The 18,689-nt window shown below is 44.2% G+C and overlaps 1 protein-coding gene across 2 annotated transcripts in view; it reads right to left on the reverse strand.

Annotated features, from left to right (window-relative positions):
• Positions 1-3,256: 3,256 nt before the first annotated feature.
• Positions 3,257-18,689, reverse strand: part of nphp3 (nephronophthisis 3) — a 67,289-nt gene continuing 51,856 nt past the window's right edge. Inside the window, exons 21-29 of one of the 2 annotated variants that reach the window (XR_005460605.1) lie at positions 17,932-18,121; positions 16,639-16,880; positions 15,975-16,050; positions 14,247-14,374; positions 12,740-12,980; positions 8,083-8,208; positions 6,022-6,137; positions 3,798-4,068; positions 3,257-3,757 (exon numbers count right to left, since the gene is read on the reverse strand). Coding sequence is in view for 1 of the 2 variants with exons in the window: in XM_038796616.1 (XP_038652544.1) it covers positions 3,888-4,068; positions 6,022-6,137; positions 8,083-8,208; positions 12,740-12,980; positions 14,247-14,374; positions 15,975-16,050; positions 16,639-16,880; positions 17,932-18,121 (1,300 nt within the window). In the remaining variant the exon portion in view is untranslated. Of the gene's footprint in view, positions 4,069-6,021; positions 6,138-8,082; positions 8,209-12,739; positions 12,981-14,246; positions 14,375-15,974; positions 16,051-16,638; positions 16,881-17,931; positions 18,122-18,689 lie in introns of both variants that reach the window. The other variant, XM_038796616.1, reaches the window with a different exon arrangement.

The raw sequence follows: 18,689 nt of genomic DNA on the forward strand, positions 1-18,689 counted from the left end.
ACCTCCAGTCTGTATCTATTCCCAAATGTGAACCAAAGTGTTGAACATCTGTAACCGAACGAGTTGGAAACGCGCAGTCAGTCTACTCTGTCCTCGTGGACCATCCTGGACCTGACACACTGACCCACTTCTGTTTTCTCCACTTGTGCTGCTTTATCTGCTGAATATTTCCCTTTATCTGGATTTATTCTTGAGTTCCAGCCATGGTGGTGATTTTCTGAAACTCAGGCCAATTGAATACCAGAGTCTTTATGTCAACAATACCATTTTGGATGCTTAATTTACTACAACAGACAGGAAGTTGGAATGAATTTTAATGTCTCCAGTTATGCAAGATTGTATCACAGAAAATAGTGCAGAAGAGGCCCATCAAACCTGCACCGACAAAAAACACCTGAGCTGCCTACCTCCCTACTCCCATTTGCCAGCACTTGGCATGTCTAAACATTCACGGCTATGGACTAAGTGCTCATCCAGGTACTTTTTAAAGGATGTGAGGTAACCCGCCTCTACCACCCTCCCAGGCAGTGCATTCCAGACTGTCACCACGGTTTTTTCCTCTCATTTCCCCCCCACCAAAACCTCCTGCCCCTCACCTTGAACTTGTGTCCCCTCGTGACAGACCCTCCAACTATGGGGAACAGCTGCTCCCTATCCACCCTGTCCATGCCCTTCATAATCTTGCACACCTCGATCAGGTCACCCCTCCATCTTCTCTGCTCCAGCGAAAAAGCAGCCAAGCCTATCCTACCACTCTCATAACTTAAATGTTCCATCCCAGGCAACATCCTGGTGAATCGCCTCTGCACCCCTTCCAGTGCAATCACATCCTTCCTATAATGTGGCAACCAGAATTGCGCACAGTACTCCAGCTGTGGCCTCACCAAATTCTATATAACTTCAACATAACTTCCTTGCTTTTGTAATCTATGCCTCAATTGATAAAGGTATCCACAGGTTCTGCATAAACATAATAAAAGCTTGTGGATTTCATCACTGCACTGAGTTATTCCATGCTACAAAGGCACTAAATGCTATCGCATTCTTTCCTGCATTTTCATTTACGATAGATACTTAAGAATTTTTAGAATTTAATAGCTCATTTCTTAAACTGTAGCCCAACATTACATATGTACAAAAATCCAAAGCCTTCATCTAATAAATTTTTCTTTGCTTCTTCGCACGTGTTCCCATTTTCCCCCTTTTTTGAAGGGAAAAGTCCATGATGATTGTGTGGGTCAAAATCCATGCTTGTGGAGGACTTCAGGATTCACATTTTAGCACAAACATATGTATAAGAGTTAAGGACAATAGCTTACATTTATATAAAGCCATAATGTGGAGATGCTCCAAATCACACAAGTAGAGATCAGACTGAATCAAAAAAGGAAACGGACCAAAACATGTTCAGAGGTAGGGCTGAGGGTTGTATCTGAAGGTGAGAGATGATGTAGCAAAGGGATATAGAGATACAAACTGCAAGAGCTGGGTAGGTGTGTAGAGCAGTTTGCAGCACACAAACAGGCCTGTGTTTATGCTCATGAACCTCCTACTACCCTACACGTCTAACCTCATCCACATGTCTTTCCACTCCTTTCAAATGTATGTGTGATATTCACCTCAACCACTCTGTCTTATAGCTAATTCCATATTCTAACTATTCTCTGGAAAGTTTCTCCTCAGTTCTCTATTGGATTTGAGGGACTATCTTAGATTTATGGACCCTAGTTTCAAATATTCGCACAAGTGGAGATATCCTCTGCACCCTATCAAACTCCATAGTCCCATATCCAATCACATCACCGCTCTCTTTCTGGGAACGAGCTCCAGTCTGTTTAATCCTTACCAAAAAGTTCCAAATTCTCAATTCTGATCATCCTCGTAATTCATTTTTTCTCACCTTCTCCAGTGAGTGCCTGTACTCTTTTTGTAACATGCAGACCAGATGTGTTGACACAGTCATCTTCTGGTCTAACAAAGATTCGATATAAGTGTAACATACCATCTTTGTTTTTCAATTCTGTCACGCTAGAAGCAAAGCTCAGTCCTTTGCATTCTTTAGGCCTTATTAACCTGTGCTGCTTATTTTAACAATCGTGGCACGAGACCCATTGTGCCCCACCCTGTAACTCATTTTCTAAGGGTTCGGATTCTGTATTCTATGTTCCTCATACCACCTCACAATTATCTATAATGAAAATAATTTCCTAAATACACATCCATCCACAAATTTATTAACATACTTTTTATTGCAGGCCTCAGTATTAAGAATACCCCCCCACAAATGACCAGGTTTACCTATTAACCATGCCCATTTAACCAGAACGCAGCACGGTGCTTGGCACTGCTGCCTCACAGCACCCGAAACCTGGGTTCAATTCCAGACTCGGGTGATTATGCGGAATTTGCACGTTCTCCCGGTGCCTGCGTGGGTTTCCTCCGGGTGCTCCGGTTTCCTCCCACAGTCCAAAGATTTTTTAAAAAGTAAGAGTACCAAATTCATTTTTTCCAATTAAGGGGCAATTTAGCGTGGCCAATCCACCCACCCTGCACATCTTTGGTTATGGGGGTGAAACCCACACAAACACCGGGAGAATGTTCAAACTCCACACGGACAGTGACCCAGAGCCGGGATCGAACCTGGGACCTCGGTGCTGTGAGGCAGCAGTGCTAACTACTGGGCCACCATGCTGCCCCCCCACAGTCCAAAGATGTACTGGTTAGGTGGATTGGCTATGCTAAAATTTCTCCTTGGTGACCATGCTCAGTGTCCAACGGTTCGATAAAATTACTGGGTTACGAAGATTGAGTGAGTGGGCCTACAAAGCTGGGCTCTTTCAGAGTCGGTGCAGACACTGGGCTGAATTGCCTCCTTCTGCAACGTAGGGACTCTCTGACCTTGCAATTCATCAGTGCATTGTCAGTGAAGTGAGTTGTCTGACATTAGTCTGCATGATTGCAATATCAAAATAAAGTTCCCTACCTCGGAGTACTATACCAGAGGTGCTGTCCTTTATGTGAACACCAAGAGCACAACACTTCAAACCAGAACGGGAAGAGTGGAGGATGCAAGCTGGGTCTCGGGTACAGAAGTGAGGCCATTGGAGACAAGATGGAGGATCTGAAGACTGATAGATTGCAAGACAACGGAGGTCAACAAGGATGGTGTTGACAGGTAAACAGGATATTTTGTGGGATAGATGCAGATGGGAGGATGATTGGATTTGGGAAAAGTTGACTGAGACAAAGACACAAATTTCGGTGGCAAAACCGGTGAGAACACCAAATGTTTAAGTGCTGTATTTAACATTGAGGTACTGCGTGTAAAGAAATATATGTCACGACCCTTTTGTACAGCCTACTTCACGGAGGTCTCGGGAAGCTGGAAGTTTCCTTCAAACATGTTTTCCCTTCAAAGGAAGAAGGATATTTCATGTTCTATTTAAGTGAGACTTTGAGAAATTTATATTCAATAATAAAACACTGATATACAAAATTAGCACTGGTACAAATGTCAAAAATGCTCATGGGAAATCTGGTTTCTTTTTACAAAGCTGTGGTATTGTATGAATTCTTCATTTATAAGTATGTTCAGCCAATTCAAGACAGAAGTTGGATAACGTGATCCCAGTGACTGGCAGAAAGGACTTTGTCTTCTCTCCAATGTGCCAAAGGCTTGTCCTTCATTTTTCGTTCTGATACATTTCTTCATGTTCATAGATACATAATTACTTCAGTTTCATGGAAAATTTCCATTTTAAACTTAAATATAATTCAGGCTTGGTGCAACAACATACTGTGTTCAGGGCAGCTGTAAATACAAAAATGACACTTTGTCCCGAAATGGTTCACATGTCCAGCTTCTGCTGTCCGTTCCTTTCTGCAGGTCACCTGTATCCCAATTCCAGGTAGGGGTTAGGACCCAGAGCATTTCTTAAACTGAAAGTGTCTCCAGTGGATGAATGCCTTGAAAGAGCTTTCCCACCCACCACCGAGGCCTCCGCTTCCTTGATATCCATCGCTCTCTTGTACAACTCAGCAGCCTTTTCAAAATTGGCCTCCTCGTAGCTGTGAAGTAAATTGCAAGGTAACATCAGTCTCCTCGTCTGGTACACTAATGCGAAAGGGGATCTGAATATCACTCATTTGGTGCACTTAGGTTTTGCAAATAATCAATATCACATCAAACCAAGTCAACTGTGCAAAATTCTCTAATTTACATCCTTTTTCTCAGACATGGCAGGTCACCAGTTCACACCCATGATTTTCAAGAGTATCCAATCGGAATTTACATTTAGCTAATTTAAATTCTGTGAATTCATATATCAGATTAGGTTTTATTTTGATGATGCCATTTTGATAGTATAGCTAATGTATAGGGTATGCATATCATAATTTACAATTGTAATGTCACCTCTCTCTATCTGCTCTTCTCCATTCCTCACACAATCTTCCCTCACGACGTGATCTAAGTAATCTGCCCTCCTGCACACCTTGGCCCCATGGACCATTGAAATACTGGTCAGGAAGCCACGAATGCCGGCAGAATCCTATCCGATTATTGCTTCCCGGCCTTTTGGCTAAGATCAAGCTTGGGATCAGGTGTAATGCCTGGATCTGGTATGTCTCTCTTGTGGGGACCACAAATTGATTCAATTTGAATTTGAATTGTTTTTTTGAGCAAGCAAGGAGCTGGATTAGGGGGTTGCCCCTGTCCACACTCTGATCTCTGCCTTTGTAACACAGAAAAAGTAATTAAAAAAAAAAAAGAATCCTGTCCAATTTAGGATGGCAGACAGGTCCTTAGTCTGAAGGGCCAATAGGAAACCATCCAGCACCAACAGACTGGCAACCCTACCATCAAGAGGTAGAAGCTGCCAAAGTAGTTGGGAGGTGTAAGGGTGCCTTCGTTCCCGGTCTCCAGCCACAAAGTCAAAAGTAAAGGGCAAGAGGGTTAGGGTCTTCAGATATCAAGGGGAAAATGCCTCCCCGTCCCCGCACAATAACAGGCACTGCTGCAGTGGTAGGCAATTTGCAGAGCAGCACATCCCAAAGAGATTCTACAACTAGGAGAACACCACAGTTTAATGACCACCTCGGAGTGCGGTGGGTAGCCGATGTGCCAGGTTGAAAATTTGGTTGGCTTCAGGAGTGCATCCTTAAGCCCTTGGGGAACTTTTAAAAATAAACTCAGAGTATCCAATTATTTTTGTTTCAATTATGGGGCAATTTAGCATGGCCAATCCACCTAACCTGCACATCTTTGGGTTGTGGGGGTGAAACCTCGCAGACACTGAGAGAATGTGCAAACTCCACAGACAGTAACCCGGGCTGGGACCCACTAAGGAACTTAACTGGTTAGCTCACATATGTGGGCAAATGTCCAGCACACAGGGCCCACCGTCTCTTCCAAAATCAACAAGGTGCCACAGTGGTTAGCACTGTTGCCTCACAGCTCCAGGGACCCAGGTTCAATTCCGGCCTTGGGTGACTGTCTGTCTGGAGTTTGCACTTTGTCCCCGTGTCTGGGTGACTGGAGTTTGCTTATTCTCCCGTGTCTCTGTGGGTTTCCTCCGGGTGCTCCGGTTTCCTCCCACAGTCCAAAGATGTGCAAGTTAGGTGGATTGGCCACGCTAAATTGCCCCTTTGTGTCTAAAAGGCTATGTGGGGTTACTGGGATAGGGTGGAGGCATGGGCTTAAGTAGGGTGCTCTTTCCAAGGGCCCGTGCAGACTCGGTGGGCCGAATGGCCTCCTTCTGCACTGTCGGCATTCTTCTATGATTGAGGCAGCGCCGCCTTGTAAAGTCTGCTCTCCAGTCTTGCCTCATCAGCTAAACGGAAACACAGCCCAGTGTGTCATGCCCGTCTTAAATACCTGAAATGTATCTTGGCAACATACCATGTGTTACAGAGCAAGTCAGACCGGGGTACAGTCATCATGTAAAAGCAAATACATGGCCAGGATGTCTTTCTGCCTCTGACAACTATAAAGACGGAGCTCAGTACAGCTTTCATCCTTACCTTAACACTGCTAAATTCTTCAGTGTCTCTCCCACCCTGGGATGGCAACGACCCAGGCTGTCCTCATAGATCTTCAGAGCACGTTCGTACAGTGGTAAAGCTTCAGTGTGCTTTTTCTGCAGGATACAGACACGTTTATGACATTTGTTTCTAAAACCAAGGGCGTAAAGATGCCTTTATATCAAAATTGCTCATAGTTTTATTAATGAATGGAATTATTTGTGCCTCATATGAGCAATGATACTCTGCTACAATGTTTATTCCGCACACTATCGTTTAGTCTCAGAATATCACTCATTAGCATGAGAAAACATGTTCTCAAGGATAACACTGTCACAAGGACTAGTCATTTTACAGAAATTGGCAATGACCATTTTGGGCAACTGAACATGCACCTGAGTTAACAGATCACCATTTAAATACTCACTACTGATGAACACACACAGTACAGAAGGTGCTGCACGGTCACAGGTGATCTTTTACAGGTGAAAATCTTCAATCCTTACCAGGTCTCGCCTATATGTGCTCACTTTGTTGATTCTTAATTGTCCAGTATAGTGTCCCACCAAGTCATATCACATCTTCCTCGGGCAAACCAGGTAGGACGATAGATGACATCCTTGCCAATGATGCCAACATTCCAAGAGTGTAAAATAACTCAATTTTGAAAACTTCCATGAGAATCCCCTTTAATTTCCCCTGGCATAAGCTAATTTTCCAAACTTTTTGTCACAAGTTTAACCTATCAAATCTGGTACCCTGCTAATGGGTCTTTCCATAGCTCAATGTCCATCCAATAAATGGACCTGTCTCATCCCTTGTACAAATGTATAATCTCTTTTGCAATGTGCCAATATAGATGTAAAACTATGACCTGAAATTCATCGTATTCATTGCAGAAAAATTGTGAACCCCTTCCTTCTAATCATCCGACATCTTGCGAGCACAGAAAACCTTCCTGCTCTATTACATCCTATTGGAAAATGTGGAAAATTATGGGAGGTGTATGTTCAAATTCCAGGGGCGGGATTCTCCGGACCTCCGCACCAAAATCGGGCTTGGCGCGGGGGGCGGAGAACGGGCATCAATGCCAAAATCTGGCCCTATGCCACTCCTGCTATTCTCCGATCCCCGGTGAATCGCCACCAACCACACGTACCAGTCGGGGGCCATTGAAAGAGGCCCCTGCACCGATTCTCCGCAGACAACTGGCCGAGTTCCCGCCGCGTGGTTCTCTCATGGTTCTACCTTGCGGGTACTCGGAGTGGCGGCAGCAGTCTCAGTCCGCGGCTTCCCTGGTGGGGGGGGCGATCCTTCACCGGGGGAGAGGGGGGGCCTCCAGGCAGCCAGGCTCGCGATCGGAGGCCACCGATCGGCAGGCACACGCAATCTCAGGGGGGGGGGGGGGGCCTATATTGTGTGGGCCGGTCCGCTGTGTGGGTCCGCCCTATTGCGCGGGGCGGCCGCCTGCGTGTGCATGCGTGGACACCCGGCCGGTAGTGCAGGGCCCCGTATCAGCAGCCGGAGCTGCGAGGGCTACTCCGACGCCCTGCTGGCCCCCTTCAGGTAAGTGAATCACTGTGGAATGTCTGGAAAAAAGTCCAGAGTGATTCACGCCCGTTTCCTCACGGGCCCGGGGACATCGCCCCATTATCAGAGAATTCCACCCAGATCTGTACTCCAGGCAGGTGAGGCATGAACTCATAACATTATCCCTTATTACTTGACCTAGCCTGGTTACTTTCCTGATTATTCATCTTCAGCTTTTATTCCCCTGATCTGCCTTCTCTGCCCCACCTCGAAAAACGTGGCAGAACGTTTAGTGCCTTGCTCCTCACAATAATGTATCTAAAGTCAGTTGCATTCAGCAAGTGCCACGGTAATAAAGATTTTTATCTTGCCGTATCGGCATTTCATTCAAAACTGCCTGTACTGACAAGTTGCCCGAAATCCACTTTTGCTGTTCAGCCTTACCCAATATAGTGCAAACAGTTCTACACTTTATAACCACTTAATAAATAATGGAGCAGTCAAGTGTAGTGAAGCCAACAGTCAACATACCAACTGACAGTACAGCACAGCCAAATTCACCAGGGCAGTGGCCACACTCGGGTGCTTTGGGCCAAAGGATTTCTGACGAATTTCAACTGCCAGTTGGCATAAAGGAACTGCCTTTTCCAATTTTCCCTGTAAATTAAGAACAAAGGATTAACATGTGAGGAGACAGTTCAGCATTCGTGGCAAAACAAGAAACATTTCATGTATTTTACTGCCTATGGGTTAGAAGATTTATTGTAATCTTTGTTTCATGAAACCCTGATCTTTTGATAAGGTACCACATCAAAGGTTATTAAAAGCTCATGGTGTAGGATGTAACAGCCTAGGTAGAGGATTAGCTGGCAGGCAGCAAACAGAGTGCACATAAATGTTTTTTTTCTGATTGGCAGTATGTGACGAGCAGAGTCCCGCAGAGGTCTGTGCTGGGACCTCAACGTTTTACATCAATGACTTAGATCAGGGCAGCAAAAGCGTGGTAGCTAAATTTGCAAACGACACAGAGGTAGTAAAGTACGCTGTGAAGACATACGGAGTTGCAGGAGGTCACAGATCGGTTGAGTGAGTGGGAAAAAGTGGCAGATGGAATATAATGTGGGAAAGTATGAAGTTGTTCACTTTGGCAGGAAGAATAAAAAAGCAGAGTATTACTTAAATGGAGAACGGCTGCAGAATGTGGAGGTGCAGCGGGATCTCGGTGTTCTCGTGCATGAGTTACAAAAAAGTATTCAAGTGCAGCGTATAATCAAGAAGGCTAATGGAAAGCTATCCTTTATTGCAAGAGGAATTGAACATAAAAGTAATAATGTTATGCTTCAGTTATACAGGGTATTGGTGAGACCGCATCGCGTCAAGTTGTGGTCTCCTTATTTAAGGAAGGACTTAAGTGTGTTGGAGGTGGTTTAGAGGAGGTTTACTAGATTAATACTGGAATAAACAGATTGTCTTATGAGGATAGGTTGGAATGGCTGGACTTGTCGCCACCTGAGTTTAGAAGAGTGAGGGGTGACTTGATTGTAGTATACAAAACCCTGAATGGTATTGACAAGGTAGACTCAGAAATTATTTCCCTTCTTTCGGGCGAGTCCAGAGCTAGAGGGGGCACTGTTTTGAAATTCCCTGCTCCCGCCCCCCAATAGGATGGTGATGGGGAGAATGTCTTTCTTTCAGAGGGTTTTGCGACTTTGGAACGTTCTGCCTCAGAAGGCGGTGGAAGCAGGACCACTGAATATTTTTAAGGCAGAGATAGATTGATTCCCTTGCCCAACAAGAACCTACGGTTATCAGGGATAGATGGGAAATATGTAACTTAACACAAACAGGTCAGCTGTGATCTGACAGAATGGCAGAGCTGGCTTGAAGGGCTGAATGGTTTACTCCTGCTCCTAATTTGCATGTTCTATGTTTATAAAAGAAATATCACATCCTACCACATAAGTCTACCCGCTGTCACTGATTCAAATGAGTATTACACATTGTTTCAATCAAGTTATAGGATTTTACACTGCAAAATTCTATTAAAACCTCAAACATTCACTTAGCCAAATGTCGCACATCCACTCACACCTTGAAGAAATAACTTGCAAAATAGTCCCTAACACTTCCTCATGATGTCTTAAAGTGCTTCACAGACAAAAAATTACTTTCACGTGTAGTCATTTGATGTTATGTGGCCTAAAGCGGCATACAATTTTCACAAAGCAGCCATGTAAACAGTGATGAGAAAATTGATCATTATCGTTGGTGACTGTTTCCTTTTGTTACAGAACATGGCTGTTTCTTACATGTGTAGGGTCATCTGTTGTGTATTCTACACCTGCATGGCTTTCCATAATGCTGGCAAGGATGAATTGTTGAGCTATCCAGTCCTTGGGCAGAATCCTCAGACCCCCCCGCAGGGTCGGAGAATCGCCCGGGGCCGGCGTAAATCCCGCCCCCGCCGTGGCCGGAATTCTCCTCCACGTGGGAATCGGCAGGAGCGGGAATCACGCCGCGCCGATCGGCGTGTCCCCCGCGGCGATTCTCCGGCCCGTGATGGGCCGAAGTCCTGCCGCTAAGAGACCAATCACGTCGACGTGGTGGCCACCTCTGGTGGCGGAGCAAGCGGGCCCCCGAGATCCTGGGGGGGGGGGGGGGGGGCGATCGGACCCCGGCGGGTGCCCCCATGGTGGCCTGGCCCGCGATCGGGGTCCACCGATCGGCCTGGGGGCCAGTGCCGTGGGGGCACTCTTTTTCTTCCGCTGCCGTCACGGCCTCCACCATGGCGGAGGCGGAGGAGACCGCCTACCGCGCATGCGCCGGTGGTGGCGTCAACGGCCGCTGACGCACCGGCGCATGCGCGAACCGGCGAAGGCCTTTCAGCCAGCCCCGGCGCCGGCCGGCGGACGTCAAAGGCTGTTGCCGCCGGTTTTGGCGCCAGTCGGCGTGGCGCCAACTACTCCGGCGCGGGCCTAGCCCCTCAATGTGAGGGCTTGGCCCCTAAAGGTGCGGAGAATTCCGCACCTTTGGGGAGGCCCAACGCCAGAGTGATTGGCGCCACTCCGCTACGCCGGGACCCCCCGCCCCGCCGTGTAGGGGAGAATCCCGCCCCTTCTAGCTTTCCCTTTGTCTTTAGCTGCCTGTAATCTTCGCTGTTCAAAGGAAGCAACACCACTACTCAGGATCGCTCCACAATAGTTATTTCTTGTGGATGTTTCTCCCAGTTAATGGTAGACATGCCATATTTCCTGAAGTTCACCTTCAAGGAGTCATAAATTTTTAAAAATAAATTTAAAGTGCGCAATTATTTTTTTTCCAATTAAGGGGCAATTTAGCGTGGCCAATCCACCTAACCTGCACATCTTTGGGTTGTTGGGGTGAAACCCACGCAGAAACGGGGAGAATGTGTAAACTCCACATGAACAGTGACACAAGGCCGGGATTCGAACCCGGCCCTCAGCGCCGCAGTCCCAGTACTAACCACTGCGCCATCGTGCTGCCCTTTCAAGGAGTCATGAATGATAAATTCATGTGTTTTTAACATGTAGTGGTTGAGGAATAAATTCTCCTCTTTTGGCTTGATCCAAAAATCGGCATCTCTGACAATGCAGCACCCTTTCAATACTGTGGCGATTATGTGGCCATCTCCTGCACTGGTACCTGGGCCCACGGCCATCTGTCTCAGAGGTGAGATTGCTCCGCTGAGACAAGCTAAAACGTAACGACACTTTCGCCTTAATGGGACTAATGTGGGAACAGCAGTGACTTGGGTCTGGAGTATTTTCGTGTTCGGCAACGTAGGTATCGGCTGCAGCAGAACCCTAGGGACATGAATTATTGGAAAGTCCAGCTGCCAATAAACCCCAGTGATGCTGTAAGGTCATTTAAAGGGAAGTATAAGAGATTTATTTTGCTTTCCTGAAGCAAAACTGCAACCGAATAAGAATGGTGAGACTATTATAGTCTAATGTGTAAATTTGTGAATTTACAAATGTCTCCTCGATGCCTACAGAAACAAACAAGGATTGCATTCCCTGGAATTTAAAAAAATGAATGAATGATTTTATCAAAGTTTTCAAGGTATGAAGGGGAACTAATAGTGTAGATGGAGAGAAACTATTTCCACTGGTTGGGGAGTCCCAAGCTATGGGCACATAATTTCAAAATAAGAGCCTGACCTTTCAAGGTTGAAGTTCCGAAACACTTTTACACACAAAACTTGGCTGGAAATTTGGAACGGTCTTCCACAGACGGCAACTGTTGCTGGCTCAACTGCTAAACTTAAAACTGAGATTGGTTAAGATTTTTATTATCAGAAGGTGTTAAGGGGGCAGCACGATGGCGCAGTGGCTAGCACTGCTGCCCCACAGCACCAAGGTCCCAGGTTCAATCCCAGCTCTGGGTCACTGTCCATGTGGAGTTTGCACATTCTCCACGTGTTTGCGCGGGTTTCGCTCCCACAATCTAAAGATGTGTAGCGTAGGTGGACTGGCCACGCTAAATTGCCCTTAATTGGAAAAAATGAATTGGGTATTCTAAATTTTTTAATTTTTTTTAAAAAAAGGTTTCAGGGATGCGGGGCACAGACAGCTATGTAAAGTCATGTTCCAGGTTAAACACAATCTCACTGAATTTCAGCACCGGTTCCAGAGGTTAAATGGCCTCCTCCAGTTCCTAACTTCCAACAAAACATCACAATGCTGTTTTAGTCATTTTCATGGAGACCTGCCTCCTTGCCTTGCCTCATGCTTGCAGAGTTATACCCCTATGTCTCCCTCTAATGGAAAGAGATGCCTCTGTGAACTGTAGCTAATTACTGGTCATGTTCATTTTGAAAATCGCTGCTTTAAATGTTGAATTATAAAGGAATACATGTTTATCACTTGGGAATAATGATGCACTTTAGTTTTCTGACTTCTGCAGCATCATTCTGCAACATACATTAATTCCTGAATCAGGTTCATTTTCAATCTAACTGATAGATAAAGCTAATGCGAAATCAGTTGAAGAGAATTCGAAAATGTAGCTAGGGGACATGATTTGGTCTCATTCAGAAATGGGCAATTATGCTGCAGTTTGCTGTATTTGTGCCAGTGAACTCCACTACTTTCAGGATCCGTCACAGCTCGCTGTGTTGGGAAAAAATTGTGGGAGACGGAAAGAATCCAGCGTCGGGCAAACTCACTTTCTTTTTGTACAACACCGCCAGATGTTTGATGGTGTAAGCCACAGAGGGATGATCAGGTGCCAGGGCGACACGGCGAATGTCCAGTGCTCTCTCGTACAGCTCCTCAGCTTTCTCATGCTCCTTTTTCTCGTTATACAAGGCTGCCAGGTTATTCAAGGACTGTGCGCAATCGGGGTGGTCACAACCAAGAGTCTGTTCCCTCATTTCCAATGATCGTTTAAAGAAGGTTTCTGCTGTCCTATATTGAAAAAGAAAATCCTCTGTAAGGCCTGTCACCACTATTTTTTGACATATTAACTCGGGACTAGGATGGCAACATGTTTATATTCTTAATTCAATTTAAAGAAGTACGACAATTTTACTCCCATTTCCTTCGCAATTTTATTGCACAGGATGCAGATTGTTATCCTGAGTTAGAAAATGACGTACACAACTAATGATGTGTTGCCTTTTCCCTTGTCAAAGTTTAGCGAGAAATGTGCCCAACTCGCTGAAACTCTCAGATCAGAGCATTTGACGTTCGAAGCCAGCATCTCAAGAGCATCGCGTTTCCAAATCAGATAGAACATTAGAACATAGAACATTACAGCACAGTACAAGCCCTTCGGCCCTCGGTGTTTTGCCGTCATGTGAAACCCCTCTAAAGTCTCTCTACACTATTCCCTTATTGTCCATATGCCTATCCAATGACCATTTGAATGATGGTCAGAAAGATGGGAGAAATAGTCCACAAAATAAAATTCAAAGCAAAATTCTATTCAACAACCACAACTTGTATTCATTTAACATCACAACACGCTTCACAGGAACAACCATTCAATTACTTTGGACACCGAGTAGTATTAGGACAAGTTGGTCACAGAGGTGGATTTTAAGGATATCTTAAAAGAGCAGAGATGGAATTCCAAAGCTGAGAACCAATGCAGTTGGAGGCACAGAGAAGCGAAAGGTTTGAATGCATTTTGTATAAATCCCGAATGTGGTGCTTTTTGTTTCTTTTACCGATTGATTTTTAAAAAAGAATGTCATTGAATTGTCAACACTTAGCCCTAGACCGAAAGTACCTTATCACTAGACTTCTACACTGTGAGAGGAGGTTGTAACGACATTGCTCAGGTCTTTGCCCGAGTACTGACAGGGTGCAGGTGGTCACACTGTTGTGCTACGTTGAGGAGGTAGTGAGAATTGGAATCTGCATTTTGAAACTGATGAGGCTTTTCAGCATTGTCCACTGTCAGATCCAACACCTCTACTCACCATACAGTCATAAAACAAATATCGTCACTCAACCAATCATGATCTATATAACAGGAGGTATCTACAATTTTAGATGTTTGTCTATTAACATGCCATTGTGATATAAAGGAACCGAGAAGCGGTTTATTCTTAAAATAACCAGGAGTAAAATTATTTACTGTTATCGCGAGATAATTAACACTGAAATTAACATTAGATGGTTCTCCTTACCACATATTTCGATACATCATTCATGACATCCACTTACTCAATGTTATTTTGAAGATAGTAGAGAACTCCCAGTTCATTCAGTATCCGAGCAGTGTCCGCTGACTCAGTCCCGAGGGTAAGCTCCTCCAACTGCAGAACCCGGCGGCGAAGAACAGCAAAACCATGCTGAAGAGTGAAATGTAAATGTTAACATAACTGACCAGTCACTGTTTAAACATCACCATTATGCAGAAATGCCTCAATACAGTAGTAATCATCCCAAATTTCAAAATCCCCTTTCAAGGGATAAATATTTACTTCAGCCAAAGTATTTTCCGTTAAGAGTAGATACAGTTTGGGTGCTCTGTGATCTATTCACAAGTTCACCTCCTGACCCTACTATCCACAGGACTTAAGTTAGGAGTGGGATAGCAGATTTGTCGCTTGTTGAGGCTGCACTACACTAAAGTTTGATACCATCGGGGTCAGAGCTATCTAGTACATCAGCATCCTTGCCAACTAGATCACCACCAGTGTACCGTGTCAGGAGTATGACGAATGTACAAGTATACAGCTCCTGCCTTCTCTGCAATCACTACCACTGAGAAGAACAAGAGCAATAATGTCATGGGAGCACCTCAATGTTCCCCACCAACACACACACACACCATCTAAACTTGGAAATACATCACCATTCTTTCATTGTTGTTGGGTCAATATTAACCATATCCAATAGATCAGGATTGTAACGGTTACTCAACACTTTGTTTGGGTAGAAAAGGGGCCTAAATTATCCAGGGTATAATCTATCTTCATAAGGATGCACTTTCTAGTAAACTGTGTTGTACTGCACTTCTAGTGACTGTGTGTCAGTCTATTGAACGAACAGCAAGTTGACAAGATTCCATCTTTCTACAAATCCATTTGTCCATCCATAATAAAGACTTCAAATCCCCCTCACTATTTCTGTTGTTATGGTGATGAAAGCACAGTATCCTAGAGAATAGCAGCATAAAAGACCAGTCTGCGTAGGGCAAGGAATGTAGGCAAGATTCTATACCAGGGGGAGGAGACTACGCAAGAGTGAAAACTTTATTTACATTCAGATCAGATTGGAGTCCAAGATCCTTTGAACAATCTTAAGTGGGCACAGTAAGAAGTCTTACAACACCAGGTTAAAGTCCAGGTTGGACTTTAATCTGGTGTTGTAAGACTTCTTACTGTGCTCACCCCAGTCCAACGCCGGCATCTCCACATCATGGCTACAAACTTAAGTGGAGGCGATATAATTCTACATGTCAGTAATGTCCTCATCAGCGAATAGAGATTGTGGGGGTTTTGAAAAGTAGTAACTTGTAAATACCTGTCTGTTAAAATCTTTAGATTCATAGCTTAACTATAGTTGTACATTAGTGCTGGTAGATTAAGTGGCATTCAAAATAAAAACAAAAAACAGTTTATCTGAATTTACACTGGGTGTTTTGGGCATTTAAGATCAATTTTGTTCCCTTTGTTTGTCCTTGGAATAAAATTGAAAAACAATGGAAAAATTGTGTTTCTAAATTGGCAATAAAAACAGGCTCCATAAGAGGACCCTAACTATAATCTGCTTCCAAAGCAGGAGAATATCGATAATGATAAAAACTTCCTTTTATTCCAAGCAAATACTGTACAGATAAATGACATAGGCATTTAAATGGCTATTCTTTAATGCAAATATGCACCTGACATTATGTCAGCACACAATACTAACTCAGTTATATTGGTTACATCATTCATTCCTTACCACGTTTCCTTTTTGCCTGGAAACCTTCTGCCTGATCTTCATGGACCGTTTCCTCAATGGTTCCACTTGCTCGTACCTCAAAATAGGAAACAGCGTGTATAAAATTGAACGACAGTAAACTAATATTACCGTGTCTCAGGGAATTTTAAAGTAAAACTAACAATCTAATTTGGACACTTTTGAGTATTCCAGAGATTAACACGTGGCAGTCTATCCACAGCAGTGTATCAGTGGGTCAGTGAAGATTGTAGTCACCCCAAGTTAAAAGGAGGGATTGGGGAAAGAAGAAGAGAAAGAAACGGAAGGAGGAGGAAGAGGAGTAGGAGGAAGTAGAGGAGGGAGAGGAGAATGAAGAGGCAGGAGGAGCAAGTCATATATCCATAACAGCATACAACCTTATAACATCACTGAAGTTGAAGCATATGCATTCAATATTTATGAATAAATGACTTTAATTTATTGATAATGCTTTCAAATTATAATGTCGTGCAACACGTATGGAGAAGAAATTAGCGTTTGATTTCGGTAACCAGCATTTCTACAAAAAAAATCTTCTGGAAAGATAGTTAAGGCTTTGAACTTCCTGGCAGCAAAATACAATGGCAAACTACTCGTCGTAACATTTGCTAATGTAAAAGGTACCCTATAGTAATCAAGAACTTACTTATTTTGTTTTTGATAAAGCATCGCGAGAGCATCCAGCTCCTGAGCGACCCTTGGATGCACCGAGCCGTGGGCATTTTCACTTATTTCCAGTGCCTGCTTGTACAGCTGCTCTGCATTCTCAAACTTCTTCCACTGCACATACACACCAGCTAGCTGGTGCAAGGACTGAGCCACACTGGGGTGATCTGGATCCAGTGCACTCTCTCGGATCTCCAGAGAACGCTGCAAGGGTGCAACAGCCTAGATATGTGTGGAAGATTGCAAACAGTTAAAATATTCTGCTCGTGACCCAAACATAATAATAGATCAGGTAAGGGGGCGTTAACATTTACCTGGTTTGATTTATTATACAGTGATGGCCATATTTACTGCTGGCCAGTTAGGATTACAGGCTGTCTTTTGGCATTGCGGCATTAAAATGAATGTTTTACTGGATGGCATCAAATTTAACCAGAAAAAGTCAAAAAACATTACAATCGAGATGTTGCTATAATGGAACAATGACAATTACTAGCATTTATACAGCATCGGTAATGTAATGCAAGAGTTCTAAAGTGTCTACAGAGACAAGTGGGCTCTTAGTGATGGGAGGCAAGGAGGAGCACGACCATTGAGACTTCTAGATAAGGACTAGGGCTTGTGAATTTGATATTTCAGGGGTAGGGAACAGATTGAGGTGATTGTGGATAGGGCAGATATAGAACGGGGATGTACTGTGAGACATAATGCAGACATTCCACATTTTTGCACAATGTTTGGCTATGTCAGTGAAACTCAGCAGCTTGCAGACAATTTGCAGGAGCACCCTATAGGTGGTGATGGTGGGGATAAAATTTCGAAAAGCAGTGAAAAGGAGGTAGGAGCAGAGTGAAGCAATGTGGTGGAATTGAAAAAGGCAGTCTTGGATGTGTAGTTTAAAGCTCAGATTAGGGTCAAACTGGCCACCAAGGGTGGGTATAGTGAAGCAGGGTAGTGGAATGGAACGGTGTGATTGGGGTTGTGACAAGGATACAGGCTCGGTAGGAGTTTCAAAGAGGAGCGGTAAAACTCCCCACATGGCCTTCCCACTGCCCTCCTTCTTGTCTCAAACTGTCCACAGTTTTACAATGGAAAGGGCAAACCCAGGCCAGCACACCCACCTTGCTCCAGTTGAAAAATCACCCTGCTCAGGCCTCGGGTGGGAAGGCAGAGTGGGGCACCTTTATCCACAGCTTCCTTTCCACAACATGCATCCCTTGAGACTACGGTTAACGTTTTGCCGCCTCACCTTGATAGGACTCAATATAAGTACCTGACTCAAAAGACCCAAGTCTTTCAAAAAGCGCCCAAGCGTTTCATAGAGATCTGCCAGCCGTGTGATCATGTCCTCTCCTTCACAGTTCTTCTCAAACTGCTTTAAAGACTCAAAGTAAGCAGCAGCCATTGAACTTTTGTCCATTCCTACATATTGCCAGTAATAAAGCAGCTCTGCAAAATGGCCCCTGCAAAAAAAAAAACAGATTACTCGAACGATGAACAAGACAACTGCCCCAAACTAATAGGAAACCACTTCTTGACAGAAGGACGGAAGCAAATTACTGCGGATGCTGGAATCTGAAACAATAAGGATGAAACTGAAACAGAAGGATGAAACTAGTTGCTACAACTCATTAGCAATATAAACAGTTATGAAGAAAATTACATCCTATTTCCCCAGAATTGTCACAAGTGTCCAAGAAGTGTTTCTACAATCGATTCAGAGTGCAGAGTTGTCAATTACTTTAGCCACTTACCACATATGACAAAATGACAAACTGTCTTTCTGATCAGTGAGCAACGTACACAGCTATAGGACATGTAATTTTAAAATTCATATTCAGATGACATATCCATGCGAACGTTAACCTTTGCGTGTTTGTTGGCAAAATGGTAAACTGAAAGATAATGGGGCGTTATCTGATGATTGTGTGATTTAATTCCTTGTTAACAAAAATGGCGATAACTGTCTGTTAAGTGTGTGTACAAATTGTGTAAGACTGAGGAGTTATCTATTAAAATCAATACACAGAA

The sequence above is a fragment of the Scyliorhinus canicula genome, chromosome 5, assembly GCF_902713615.1.
Source record: "Scyliorhinus canicula chromosome 5, sScyCan1.1, whole genome shotgun sequence".
In the NCBI taxonomy this organism is placed as follows: Eukaryota; Metazoa; Chordata; class Chondrichthyes; order Carcharhiniformes; family Scyliorhinidae; genus Scyliorhinus; species Scyliorhinus canicula.